This window comes from Myotis lucifugus, unplaced genomic scaffold, assembly GCF_000147115.1.
Source record: "Myotis lucifugus unplaced genomic scaffold, Myoluc2.0 scaffold_85, whole genome shotgun sequence".
Taxonomy (NCBI): Eukaryota; Metazoa; Chordata; class Mammalia; order Chiroptera; family Vespertilionidae; genus Myotis; species Myotis lucifugus.
The window spans coordinates 4074655-4089681 of record NW_005871133.1 but is presented as its reverse complement, the minus strand read 5'-3'; the positions used below and the strand labels follow the sequence as shown (position 1 = coordinate 4089681).

Here is a 15027-nt window from a genome sequence, read left to right as displayed (position 1 = left end):
CTATCTCACAGGTTTGTTGTGAGGATTAAATGAATAGAACTGTGCCTGGCACAAAGCAAGCACTATATACATTTTATTTATTTATTTTTAAAATATATTTTATTGATTTTTTACAGAGAGGAAGGGAGAGAGATAGAGAGTTAGAAACATCGATGAGAGAGAAACATCGACCAGCTGCCTCCGGCACATCTCCCACTGGAGATGTGCCCGCAACCCAGGTACATGCCCTTGACCGGAATCAAACCTGGGACCCTTCAGTCCGCAGGCCGACGCTCTATCCACTGAGCCAAACCGGTTTCGGCGCACTATATACATTTTAATAAATTATTTTAAAATGTGGTTTTTAGGCCCTTCCTCATCCTGGTCACCCTACTCTGGGTATATTTCAGTGTCCCCCTCAAAATGTAGTGTCAGAATGGACCTAATGACTCCAGCCTCTGGTTGACGTGCTTCGTGTTGATTCTAGCCCCCCACCTTTTCCCAACCAGCAACAGCATTTGATAAGCTGCCTCCTTTGACCTGAATTTTGAAGAGTTAGACTTCTCCAAGGAGTCCTGGGCCCTGGACCAGCAGCCGGTGCAAACTCTGGAGCTTGTTAGAAATGCAGAATCTCAGACCCCACCCCAGACCTTCTGAACCAGAATCTTCCTTTAACAAGATCCCCAGGGGTGATACATAAGCGCATCAGGGTCTGAGAAGCACTGTTTTGGGGGACCCTATCTACAAGAGAAAATAGGTGGAAGCATCCTAAACCTCCTCATGGGACAAGGAGCCTTTCCCCCAGACCTTGGTAGGGTGAGGAAGGTGGCCATGTTGGGCAGTCAGAAGGTGGTTGGAAGTGGGAGGGGCTTTTTGTCCTGGTTCAGAGCCAAAAACCTGCCAGGGAAGAGATGGGAGCTGCTGCTGCCCAACCGGGAAGATAAAGACTAAAAAAAGAACCTAACACAGAAATGTGAGGCTTCTGAAGGCTCCCGTGGAAAGGCTAAAAGCTCCGCCATCAGCTCTCTGCTATAGCCCCGGGTCAAGGAGCAGCCAGTGTAAATTTAGAAATGATGAAAAGGAGCCCTTCTTGATCTGGTGAAGAGTCACTTCAGAGGAACCAGGAGGGACGAGGTCACCGAGTCAGAGATTATTTAGAGATTATTTCTAGCGAGGGAGGGCCAAAGGGTTAGGAAGCCACCTGCTCACACCACAGTGCAGAGGCACACGCACTCATTATCTGCCTGTGCTGCCTGAATTTAAGTGGGGGATTTCTGTGGTCCCTCACTGCGGCCACAGCTTGGGGATGGTACCCAGGGTTTACCCATCTGCTTGTATGAAGTTAGCTATAGGAGTAATAGGAGACAAGCGCTAAAATCCCAGCTCTGTTGCTTACCAGCTGTGTGACTCTGGGCAAGTTACCTAACTTCCCTGAGCATCATTGTCTTATCTTTTGATTTAAAAAAAAATACATTTTTATTGATTTCAGAGAGGAAGGGAGAGGGAGAAAGAGATAGAAACATCGATAATGAGAGAGAATCTTTGATCAGCTGCCTCCTGCATGCCCCACACTGGGGATTGAGCTCAAAACTTGGGCTGGGAATCAAACCATGACCTCCTGGTTCATAGGTCGACACGCAACCACTGAGCCATGCCAGCCAGGCTGTCTCATCTCTTTAAAGGGGAAGTAATAATGGATATGTTTCACAGTTTAAATAAGCATGAAATAAGGAAGTTCTCATGGTGCTGAATATAATGTAAATGCATGTATTAGCTTACATCCCTGTAGTAGTCATTCATCCATTCAACAAGTAAATACAGCTCCCTCCCCCTTTCACCCGAGAGGAATTCAGTGGTTGAAGAGCAGCCTTTTCTCTTTGTAGTACTCTGAGCACCAGAGAGGCCTGATTTGGAATTGGGTGTCTTCAGTGCAAAGGAATCTTCTGAGGGGCCAGCCAGGCAGCTCAGCAATGTGTTTTCTAATCCCTTCTGGGCTGTTGGTGGGAGATCTCCTAGGAGCGTCTCCCTAGCAGCACAGCCAGGTCTTAGCTGGGAATGCTGCATGCTTTCACACCCCCTGCACCAGAAGGCTCAGAGCGGAGGCAGGGGCAGTCCCTGGAGCCTTGGAAAGCATGCCTGCCTTAAGGAGCAGCTGCTCTGGATAAGCTGACCCCATGACCATTTAGTAAGTGCCACTGGGATGGAAGGAGGCATTGGGAATAGGAGAGGCTTAGGGTTCAAAACCCCTAGCCTAAACCCATGAGTTAGATCCTGGCTTGCTGTTGGAGACCTCTCCCATACACGGAACCAATTAGCAGGCTAATAAACTAAGAGTATAGTTCAGTAGCATTGGGATTCTGGCCTCTTTGTTTCACTGAGAATCCTTAGGCATTCTATCAACATAGCTTTCTCTTTTTTTGTCCCTAATGAGTTATATTTTTACTACAAAAAGGCAATGTAGATTGATTTCATGAAGCCTCAAGTGTGTTAGAAATTCACGATTAGTCACTCAGCAATTCATTGTTGAGGGAGAGCCTCCTCTATGCCAGGTACTAGGACTACAGAGGCAAATTTGAGACAAGTTTCCCTTCCTCATGGCACTCACAGTCTAGTGTGGACAGATAGACTATAAACAAGTAAGTTTATAAACTAACCAGCTAACTTCAGGCTGTGATTAGTGCACTGGAGGGAATGAGCAGAGGGACCATGGTGGAAAGTGACCCGTGGTGGAGAGGTGGAGATGGTGGGGAGGAAAAAAATCCAAGGAGAGAATGTGGCCATGGAAGGCCTCTCCAAGGAGGTGATGTATATGTGGAGACTCAAAGGTTGAAGATAAGCATAGATCCAGACACGGAGAACAGCAATGGTGCTGCCCTAAGTGGGAAAGGTCTTGATTTAAGGAACAGAAAGACCAAGGGGAGAATGTTATGAATGAAGTCAGAGAGGTCAACAGCACCTGTATCATACAAGATCCTATAGGTCACGAAGGATTTTGTATCTATCCAATTGTGGGCCTGGATTGCATTTTTAATAGTTAATCTTGGTTGTTATGCAGGGAAGGATTTACAAGTAGAGGGCAAAGACAGGAGCAGAAAAATCTCTTAGGAGGCTATTGCAAAGTCCAAGGGAGAAGTAATGGTGTTTTGATCCAGGTCTTGATAGTGGAGGGAAAGATGGTGGCAAATTAATAAATTAGGGTTGGAGGAAGGATTGCGGGGGGCGGGGGAGAGGGAAAGGAAGGAATTAAGGGTGATTCTAGGTTTGGGGCTTGAGCAATTTGATAGATGATGGTGCCATTGATGGAAATGGGGAAGAATAAGTTTGGAAAGAGAACTCAAGACCTGGCTGGTGACTCCGATGGAATTTAAATGTTCTTGGGCCTCATTTGTGGCTTGAGCAGAACTGAGAACTTTCTCAGTTTTCAAGAGCTGCAAGGGATTTCTCTGGGCTTCAGGCAAGGTGACACCTTATGTTCAAACAGATGTGGTGCCTTCCCCAAGGATGATCTCAGTGACGGTATCTCACACCTGCCTCCTCCACGCATGACACCCTCCAACGAGTGGTTCCAGCTAGCTAACCCAAATTCCTCTTGCCACTACCTGATGTCTGTCCTCATTTCCCTATCTTCAACTAAGTTGTTGGTGGCTTCTCGTATTCTGTTTATCTGCTCACTAAAAGTCACAGAAAGCACAAGTCAGGCTATGTTTTATGACATGTGATCTGTCTAGCCCAGAGCTTATTGCAGACAAGGGCATGGGACCAGATTTTGGGAGATTATGAGAGTTGCTCCCCATCCTACCACCCTTCACGTTCCAAGTCCCTCAACCCATTTTGGGATCTAGCATCCTGCTTTAGCCACTTCTTTCTTGACCTGACTTCTATTTCCAGCCTGTACCATATCTTGGGTCACCAGTTCTATTTTTTGATTTCCCCTTATTTTTTTACTTAATGGCTGGAAATGATAAGATCCCCTTATTTATTACTCTCAAACCACCAACAAGGTCATGCTGCTCTTAGTAACCATGGTTGCTATTTATTAAACACTTACTAGGGAAACATGCACCCTGTCAAGCACTTCCCATGCATGATCTCATGTAAGAACACTATGAGGTAGGTACTAGTATTCCACTTTACAAATGAGTCTTGGAAAGCTTTGGCGAGTTGCCTGATGTCGCCAGCTAATGAGAGGTGGGGGCTGGATGAGACCCCAGGCGTCAGTCTCCACTACCAATGCCATGCTCTGGAGGAAGGAAGGGCAAAGTGTTGTGGCCTTTTGGAGGTTGAACATTCACCTTCCTATGGTGGCTAGCCAGGTGTGTCTGTGACTGGGGTGGGTGCGGCAAGTAAGGAGGGGATAGAGTCTTTGTTTTTGAAGCACTGGGCACTGGGGGCCAGGGTGGATTAGTAACTGCTGCTACATCCACTCCAGGAGCAATGAACCCACATGTGCTTCTGTGGGATTGACAGCGTGGACAAAGGAAGCTCTGTAGACACCCAGCTCTAAGGGTGATTTGAAAACGCTCGGCGGAGCAGAGAGGTTGTCCCAAGTCAGAATGTGAAAATATTCCTACTTTATAGCAACAAATAACAGGAGGATCTGAAGGCCTCCGTCTCCTCAACAAAGGCCAGGCCTCTGAGTCTGAAAGGGGGCACGCCCACAGGCAGCTGACAGGGTTTCTGCGTGATCCCATCCTTCCTACGGCTGAGGGAGACTCAGCTCCACACCTGCCCCATCCAGCAATGTCTCACCCCCCCTGGGCCAGGCCTAAACATCTTGACTCAGGTCCAGTCCTGAAATATCCCCATCATTAAGCAAAGGTTGGAAGAGGCCTGGCCTACGTCCGTTTTTTAAAGCTCCTAGTAATATAGAAAAAGAAAAAGAAAGAAAGAAAAGAAAAATACAAAACAGGGTGACTAAAATTGGTTTATATTTTTCAATGTTTAAATTAGCAAAATAACACCTTTTAATATAAAAACCAATATAATTGTGCTAGTCACAATATCACCGTAGGGTTTATAAACTCATCACAATTCGGAGTTAATGTGACCTGGTCCATGTTTCCCTGGGGCTGCAAAGCTCATTTGGAGAGAGAGCGCCTTGCTAGCTTCTGAGGCCCATTGTGGAGTCCCAGAAGGTGCAACTCAGGCCGAATGGAGCCTCCTGGGCTCCCTGTGACAGTCACTGCCCAGAGAAGGGGAGAAGTCCTGCTATTTTCAGTCAAGACTCCCACCGGCCAACTCCCCCTGCCCCCTTTACTATAAAATAAAGCTTTCAGATCAACATCAGCTGGATAGGGCAGCATGCATTATGGGAGGACCCAAATGCCTGAGCCATTATATGTGTAGTATTTCATGGCTCTTGAACTGCCCTGGGATGGTGTACGCATTATTCAACCTGCTGTCTACCAGTTAAAGTATTTGTCCAAGGTCACATAGCAAATCCAGGACCAGAACCCAGAACCTTTGACTGTAAAGCCTGTGCTCTTTCCAGTCTTCACATCTGGTCATGTCGTGAAGCCACATGAAGCCCAGGAAGGGCCCGGTGAGGCAGGGAGGGGACTGGGGCAGCCCCTGTCCTTCATGCCCCTGTGGTGTTGGGGCAAACTTTGACCTTTCTGGACTTTTTCACTGTTTCCTTCTCTTCCTGTTTCTTCTCCTGGCTGGCTTGCCCCCCTCCCCCTCTACTCCTTGCTTATGATACTTATTTTTCCATCCACAGCAAAACAATTCCCATCAAGTTAATTGATGGTGAGGCGTATGAGAAAAACAAGAATTACTTCATTGAGATGATGGGCCCCCGCATGGTGGATATGAGTTTTCAGAAAGGTGTAGTACCCTGTCCTCCACACTAACATTAACATTCTTCTCTCCTCTTCTGTTTCTTTCTTTCTCCAATCTGTTTGTCTCCTCTTCCCCTTTCTTCTACCTCTCTGGTTACCTTTCCCTTGTTTCCTTTCTTGTTCTCTTTTCCTCTCTCCCTCTTCTCTCTTTGCTTCCAGCTGTGTCCTAACATCTGCCAGCCTGTCACATGGTATCTGTAAGAGGGATGCTCAAGAGCCAGTGGTAATTTTTGTAAGATGGGTAAATGGATATTGGGAAAAACAGAGAGAGAGAGAGAGAGAGAGAGAGAGAGAGAGAGCGAGCGAGCCACAGCCCTGAGAGTATGTGTATGAGGCTCCCTAATTCTCCTAAATGGCATAATATACAGGAAAGAAAAAGACCAGATAGCACAGCACCAGGCAGGACAGCAGCCCTTGGAAATTCGCTAAGGCTCTCAGCACGAATTTTCATGGGGCCGCTATTCTCAGGGCTGAGCTTATAGTCCTTGGGCATTGAGAATCACTGTATTTAGATTTAGATTCTGTTTGTGGTTCTTCCCATTCCCCAGTGCAGGCCTTGGGAGCTATCTTCTCTGTTATATTCCCTGCTCTCAAGGTGTGTTTCTCTCCCTGGCCTTGACAGAGCTGAAAGCACAGGTTTGAGTCCCAGGTCTAGGTCAAAGACCTATTTGCAGTTCTCTGCTCTCCCTATGAGGAGCATCTAGATAAGGAGGCAGAGAGTTACAAGAGGGGGAAAGAGGATTCTGACCTGAGTGGAAGCTTCACCAAGAAGTCAAAGGACTTCTCAGAGTGGATGGAGCTTTTGTCTCCAACTTAAATGACCCATACACTCCAGGCCTCTAAGAGGGAAGCCGGAAAATCCTCTTCTGGATAGATAACGCTGTGGCGGGGGAGCTGCCGGTATTTTCAGCAATACACCTTCCCTGGCAGAACTGTCAATCATATCCCTTCAGGCCATGCCCATGATCACACAGCAGCCCGCTCCCATCACACAGCAGAGTCCCTGCAGTGGGACAACAGGCTGGGCTCACATCTCGTAGACAGCCCAGGGTCTGGGGCCTAGGGAGAAGGTCCCAGAAAATGCTTCTTGACGATCAGTGAGTTTTGTCTTTTCCACTAAGCAAGGTGTCCAAAAAAGTGCTAGAAAGGTGACCAAAAAGTGTACTCACACAAAACACACACACACACACACACACACACACACACACACACACACACACCAAGTCCTGTGCCTAACAAACCAACTCAGATCAGCCTACCTTTTCATACAAAGCAAAGATGAGCCTGTCTTTAAAATGGAGGAGGAACCTCAGAGGCTCTGATTAGACATTTTAGGCTATTGTTTATTAGCACTTCTTTGCCCTTTAGAAAGCATTTAAGTCCAGAGAGAGAGAGAAAAAAATCATGGCTCACTGTTGAGATCCACCCGGTTCCATGGAGGAGCCACACAGGGAGATCCAAGGGCCTGTGCCAGTCTCATGCCAGTCTTCAGGGGGGAACTATTTTCAAGAAAACTTTGATTCTCTGATGATTTGTTTTTAAAAGACACAGTGTGTTGTTGCAATGCCCAGAAATGAACTTTGTCCCTTGGATCCTTGGGATTTAAAATGTGATGATTTACATCATTTTCTTCACGCTTTCCCAAGAATGCATCAGGTGTAAATAGTAAAGGAGTCCTATATCAGATAGTATTAAACATCTTATGTTAGTTTCCACCATGGAAGCCCTGTGAGATAAAGAATGAGATCATAGAATTTCACCCTCCATACTTTCTCTCTCTCTCTCTCTCATTTCCCTTCCTTATCCTAATAAAATTTTCTTTATGAGGCTCACATGAGAAGTGGGTATATACACAAGGAATGGAAATAAATTCCTAGCTAGGTCCTGTTGACATATTTCCTGTGGTAGAAGGCTACTGGGTCATACCCAGTAGTTCACCTGCTGCCCAAAGAAATGCCACTTACCATGTGACACCCAGTGGAATGTGCTGCCCAACTCACTTCCTACTAACCATCAGCAGGATCTGAAATGACTCCTCCCCACCATCAACCCCTTCTCCCTTACCACTCCCTTGCTGTCCTTCTGGATCCCTTTCATCCCTTTGCCCTCTTTTCTTTGCCTCCTGGCTCCCTTTCCCTCTCATCCATAAGGACAGTTATGACCAAGAAGACAAAAAAGCTAAGACCATTTTTTAAACTAGCAGAACAATACAATCCACCTTAGTCTTGTCAAAGCCACCATGGCGGGACTGGGCTGCATGTGCCAAGAATGATGGGGGATGATTTTAAAGGCTGTGCTCCAAGTGACCAACCAATTTGCCGACCCATTCGACACACACTCTCTCTCTTGTTGTCCCTACAGGAAAACCGTAAGGGTTAAAATAGTAGATGAGGAGGAATACGAAAGGCAAGAGAATTTCTTCATTGCCCTTGGTGAACCGAAAAGGATGGAACGTGGAATATCAGGTGTGAGATTCTTTAAAAAAATAAATAAATAAGACAACAAAAAGAAAAAATTTTTAAACAAACTGAAAAGCAACAACAAAAAAAGCAACTATATTTTTTCTCCCTGTTTTTTGTCCCTTTTCCTCCTTCCTCCTTTTGACCAACATATTTTTTTTATTCTTTTCCCTCCTGTATTCTCGCTCTCACCCTGTTTCGGTATCATCTCTGCCTTCTCAGCCTTAGCTTATTTCCAAGTCCTCCTTTCCCACCTTTTGGGCAGCACTGCAGCCTCGGCTCCTCATTACCCTCATGAGTTACTTCCGCCTTGTGCTCCAATGATCTGATTACCACTGTCCTCTGCACTCTCCCCTGCAGCACCTCCCCCTCACACACAATAACCTGTAAATGTGGGGATTCCTTGGTGGGTGGGGAGGAGAAGAAAAAGAAAGGAATGTGATGCAATGCATGCTGGTGCCCCTTTCCTGCCTTCTTCCCCTCCCACCCCTCACTCTCTAGCCTGGATTGAATGGGGGAGGGGCTGATGGGGGGCTGGGGCCCATGTTGCAATGATGCTTTGACCGTTTTCTGCTGCGTTCCCCAACCTCCGTTGAATGCTTGGCAGGTTATTCACTTGCAGAGTGTCCCATAGGCCCCTCTGCCCTTCATGGAGGTAAGTGTTTTATCTGGCTATTTCACAGTTGGGTAGACAGTGGCATGAAAAGGTATGCCATTTGTCAGAGGTCACAGCTTCTGAGAACTCTTTGAGAGAGAGCTGGCTTCTGAGGTTGTCATGTAATCTGCAATCCTGAGCTATTCTTCCCCCCTTGGCATCCCACCCCATCCCATTCTACCTCTGTTCCTAGTCCAAGGTGGGGTACTTGATTCAGGCTACTTTAGGATAAGGCAATCCTTAAAGCAGAAAATTGAGAGTCTGCAAAGGGAAGGAAGTCTCCTTAGCCCTGGAGAAGGACTGATAATGGGCAGGCATAGAGTATTGACTTTTCCAATTGGAGAAGGGACTCTAAATGGTGTAGCTGGTGCTGATCCTTAAGAAACGGGTGCTGAATGGTTCACAGAAGGCTGCCTTTGCTTCATATCTGCAAATGAGCATATCACGCAGCTCCCAAGATAACCCGGATCCCACACCAGAGAAGTGGCCTCATCTCCTTTCTTCTGGACACACTGCCTCTTAGAATACCTGCCAGGGTTCCATTTCTAAGGGACTGGTTATGTTGCAGCCAAGGTAGAGGTAAGGAAAGATTTCTTCCCTTGAAGAAAATGATTGGAAGACACTACTTTGAAAGTGTTGGAGGAATATGTATGGGAATGGGTAAGGGTGCCCTTGGGAAATACCAAGAGGAGGACATTCTCACTCCCCTCCAAGAGACATATGCTGCTGGGAGTCTTGTGGAAGATTAAACAGACCTACCTGTTTGTCAGAAGGTGTGATGATTCTGCAATTACTTCATATTTGCAAGGACAGATCTAAGTGATTTGGCAACTATACTTCCAAAGAACTATATTTCACTGACAGGTCTTCTTCTCAGACCCATAGGCTTGATCAGTTCTCATTATCTCCTGTGGACTCACTCTGCAGACTGGACCACTTCTATGCCCACACTGGTTTGGACACACCTGGTGTTCTAGAAGCAGAAGCCCTCTCCATCTTCTATTACTCATTCTCTCCTTGGCCACTCAATAAGATGCTGCCATGAGCCTGACTGCCAAAGAGTGCTGGAAGAAAGAATAAAAAAAATCTCTGGCTCCATTGTTTCCCACATTGTATTCCTGCCAATCCTCCAATTTCTGCCACTGAGAATATTCTCAGAAATTGCCTCAACACCTGCCCTACCTCATTCGCACCTCCCTTGTGCATTTACTCCACATTCTCATGATTGGCTGTATGCAGCAGTCACTAGCTTCATCAGTTTTCAAGTCCCAAGAACTTAGGTGTAAATGAAAGCAGCAAAAGGACCATATCTTTCCAGGGTAGCTGGAAAGAAGGCAGGGGCTCCGGACAAGACGAATAGGTTAGAAGTCTGTCCATGACTTTATTCCACCAGTAAAGAGGCTCTTCTTTTCTGCCTCCCCAATAAATTCCTACCAGCAGCAGGACAGACAGTGACCTAAGATAAACCTTGTTCAAACACAGACACCCGTGGATTCTCTACATTTGAGGACCTCTTTGTGCCGCACTAGATTCTCTGTCCAAGGAGATGTCAGTAAATCCCTGGTGGAGCCTAGTCCTGGAGGAGGGCAAGGTAAGAAGACAAAGCTTTCATCAAGTCATCTGTGTGATATGCCCCAGTTCTTCCCAATGACCAAGATGCCAAGATGAAAGGTGCCAATAGGAAAGATGTCCCTTTCCTAGCCTCCTGTTCTGTTGTCTACCAGTATGGGGTTAATTTTTGGTTTCTTCAGTTCTTTTCATATTTTGGCATCAGACCATAAGGTGAAAGGTCATAAAGCTTGAATATCTAGACTCGGAATCAAATGAAAATCTATCCTGATTTCTAGAATTCCCTGCTGTTGTTGGAGTGAGAAATAGTACAGTGGAGATTGCTCTTCATTATCACTGCTGCATGGGAGAGTCTTAGGCATTCAGAATAGTCTCTGCATGGTCAAAATGACAATTGCACTCTCAAAAAAGAAAAGTAAAGGACTGGATTTGAAATAGGAGATTGTATTCTTGGCAAACAAACCAGAGGCGAGATGAAAAGTTTTGGACAAGCTGGGGGAGGAGAAAAGGGAGGATGACTAGGAAACACCGTTGCCCTGGAGTAGAGTAAGTATTGGGGTCTAGAGTGGACTTCTGAGAGCAATGCTGAGTAGCACAGTCAAGGGTGTTGGGCCTGGGCCTGGGCCTGGACATGGGAAGTCTCAGTTGGGAAGGGAAAGCACTTTCCCCCCCAAAATGGGTCCTGTTTGTGCGTCCTCTTAATACACTCGTGGGTTCCCTGCGACAAGCTGCCCAGATGCTTCCAGTTACTCGCAAAGCTGTGTTGTTTCCTGCTTGCCCCTGGGGTAGCTGAGCAGGGGGATAGAGGACGCTCACCTCACCCCAGGAATCAATGTAGGTAAAGGTTTAGCTTCAGCATCTCTCAGCAGCAGCAGCAGGAAAAACGCCCGGAGGGTATTGTGTCACTCAAAGCTGGATGAGATGGAACTCACTGACCCATCTTTAACTGCTAGGTGGAAGGTCTCAGATTCATGTTGAGAATGAGCAGAGAATGATGGAATTGCAGCTGACTGCAAGCCATCTGGCTGTGCTAGGGATGATGCTGGTGTTGGGAGGCATGTCAGACTGAAAAAGAGGGCAGCAGGGACCTTTAATAAGAGTTGCTCCTTGTCTGACCTACCGGGGTGCTTGGGTCTTTGGTCTCCACTGGAAATGGGGCCCAGGAGGGGCTCTTTTCATGCAAATTTATAAAAAGAGCAGAACGAACTATCTATCTATCTATCTATCTATCTATCTATCTATCTATCATCTATCATCTCATTGTAGTAAGGAGATCCATTGATCCATTACCCCTTGGAATTCCATATGGGAGAAACCAGAAAAAGTCAATTGATGTTCTCCCTGAATTTATACCATAAATATCCTGGATCCACATGTGTCTTCAGGGACTGTGACTATGGGATGATGGGTCACAGATCTGAGTTGTATTTCTAGAGAACTTTGGAACACAAAGGCCACCATCCAGAGATGTAGCACCACAGGATTTATGAAAAATATAATTGCCAAAGCATTTAGCAAATAGCAAACCTTTATTGAACAACTACTAGTTGCAGTGACCACCAGGCACAGGCGATCCAAAAATGGTAGGAGTGCAGGGCCCTGACTTCCAGGCTACATCTATTTTAAAAACACACACACTCACGGAAAACGTTCTACAGGTCTTTCTTTCAGGGGAACTCAAAGTTCTGGTAAAAGCAGTAGCTATGAAGCCATCTGTGGCCGTGGAAATGTTATGAGCACTGGGAGGCTGAGCATGATCTAATTATGAGGTTAGGGATAGAAGACAAAATGGGGCACGGTTCCACTGTAGTACATTACTCAATGCCCTGAGCTCCTGTTAAAGCCCCAGAATCATATTCTCCACAGATGAGCCAGCTACTCTGGCATGCTGGATTCTCACTCCTTTCCAGGATGGATGTGATAACCTGATTCCTTAGGAGATCACGAATGGCCAACCATGTCTCTACTTCACCCACTTGGTCCCCCATCCTCACTCCTCTATCCCTTGACCCTCAGAGCTGCAGAGAAGGTGTGGGTAAACCTGTCATAACTGCAGGGCCCTGGTGCTCAGCATTCTCTCCAGCGGCTCCCACCTCTTGCTGCTGCTGCTGCTGCTGCTGCTGCTGTGCATGCTCCAAGTGCTGCCTTTCGCATGTGGCTGCAGAGCTCTCACCTACTGAGCTCACTGCTTTTTCTGCTGCTGCAACCACAAAGCCTGGGGACACTTTCAAGATGGGACCTTAATGCTCTTTCCTTTTCTTTCTCCCCTTGTCTGGTATCCATTTGCAAACAGCGCTCCTGTTGTCTCCAGGTAAGAGGTGCCTTGCCTCCCTCTCCTTTCTACTTCTTGCCAATGCCGTTATTCAGGTTAAGACTAATGTCCTGTGGTTTACTTAACAGGAACTATAAGCTCAAGTTAACCTGACAAGTTCTCCCAAAAGCCAGGAAATTTATTTCCTCACTTGAAGTAATTGAAAGGAAATAGACAATGTCTTGAGCATCGTTTCTGTTGGTGTTCGTGGGCAAAGGCATAGGCTGGTCCTTTCTGGGACCAGGAAGGGATGGTGGATCATCAGCTTCTCTCGAGTCTTCATTTATCTGTCATCTCAGACTGTGAGGCAAGAGAGATGAGAAGTTGGAGCTGAATCTCCCAATAGGATCACAATGACATTTGAAAGAAAATACTTTGATCTTGAGCAATCCAGGAAAAAAGAACCAAGAGCTGCTGTGAAACCGTGAAAAACAATTTTTTAAGAAACTGGAATTTTACTGATCCTGGAGATCTTCCATGTTAGCACAGCTGAGGTTTAAGTTGCTAGAACTTTGATTTATTTGTCACCGATACTTGAAGTCGAATGTGCTATGAATAGCAAGGAGAATTAAGATACAATGTGGGGTGGGGATAATTGTCTGGCTGGAAATAGAAGTTTCAGAGATTGTCTTTTAGAGGGATTCTCATGCAGAATCTCGAGCCTGTTGTAGGACATACACCTACTTGGACAGTGTGCTTGGATCAGTGGGGTCCAATGGTAAACAGCTAGCTGTGAGCAGATAGGAAAGCATGTCCATCTCATCCAGCGACACCATAGCTCAGTGATGGCGAACCTTTTGAGCTCGGCGTGTCAGCATTTTGAAAAACCCTAACTTAACTCTGGTGCCGTGTCACATATAGAAATTTTTTGATATTTGCAACCATAGTAAAACAAAGACTCATATTTTTGATATTTATTTTATATATTTAAATGCCATTTAACAAAGAAAAATCAACCAAAAAAATGAGTTTGCGTGTCACCTCTGACACGCGTGTCATAGTTTCACCATCACTGCCATAGCTTGTGGTGCAGGCGAAGTGAGCACTATGAGATGGCTCAATATATTTTGAAAGAACATTTTACATTTTATAAGTTCTTTGAACATACGAAAAATTCAGGTCATTTAAGAGGCAAAGCATCTTACAGAATTCATTGGTGTTCAAAGCCACCGATTCGCTACTCCCCGGGTTTCAGAAAGGGGAAGTGTACATAGTAAGGACATTTGCCTCCTTGGAACCGTAAACAAAAAATGTAGGCAAACCCCTGCATTTTCAGTTCCTGAAAAATCAATGACTCCAGCATCCTTGGCCTCTTGTTCCTTCTTCATACCAATAGGATAAGAACTATTCCAAACCCCATATTTTCCACTAGTCTCCCAGGGTATTGATGTCTAGCACTGGGTGTTCCTTTTCCACTTCACTCATCCTCTTGCCTGAGAAGGTATTTGGGCTTCTTTGTTCTAACTTTTGCCTCCACCTCCCACCAACCATACATAAAAAAGACTATGATTTAACTTAAGCTTCTTTATACTTTTAGCATATTTGCACAAACACGAATAGAAGCTTAAAAAGGAAAAGAAGGTGTTACAGTATTTCCTAGATCTTTCAATCCAAACCTGCTAAACCTGTAATTTAGGAGCCTTTGCTTAGACTTTATATTCACTGGAAATTTTAAATCTTTGTTTGAATTTTTCTGAAAGGACAGGCAAGCATGACTAACAATGCCTGGTGGTGAAAGATAGAGAGTAAATACGTTCATTCTGAGCTACTGCACCAAGTGCAGGTACCTGGGAGTGAGAGCACGGGTGGCATCGCCCCACTTCTTCCCGAGGATGTCTATAGAGCATCCCTGGCAATTTATTCCTGTCAGGCCTGGCAAGCTCTTTGTTCTTCCAATATTTGCTCGGTTTTTCATCCTATTCTCTCTACCTCCCTCCCTCTTCCTCTCTGCCTCTCTCTTCCCCCTCCTCCTTTTTCTAGATTTGAGAGTTTATTTAGTCAGTCTGAATATCAACATCACTTGCCATTTATTCTCTTTACTTGAAATTCTGAAGAGTCACATAAACAAGTGATCAGAATCACTATGGTCTTTTAGGTTTGAGATTTATTACTCCAGAAATTAATTTGAACTTAAGGAATGATTATTACAAAAATATAAAAAGGGAGGAATTATTATAAAACCAAGACACTAAGTAAGAGTTGATTTAAATGGAA

The 15027-nt window shown here is 45.6% G+C and overlaps 1 protein-coding gene across 1 annotated transcript in view; it reads left to right on the top strand.

Moving 5' to 3' along the window:
• Window positions 1-15027, top strand: part of SLC8A3 (solute carrier family 8 member A3) — a 99961-nt gene that overhangs the window by 75779 nt on the left and 9155 nt on the right. The window contains exon 2 of the mRNA XM_006091031.3: window positions 8181-8284. Coding sequence (XP_006091093.1) covers window positions 8181-8284 — 104 coding nt within the window. The remainder of the gene's footprint in view (window positions 1-8180; window positions 8285-15027) is intronic.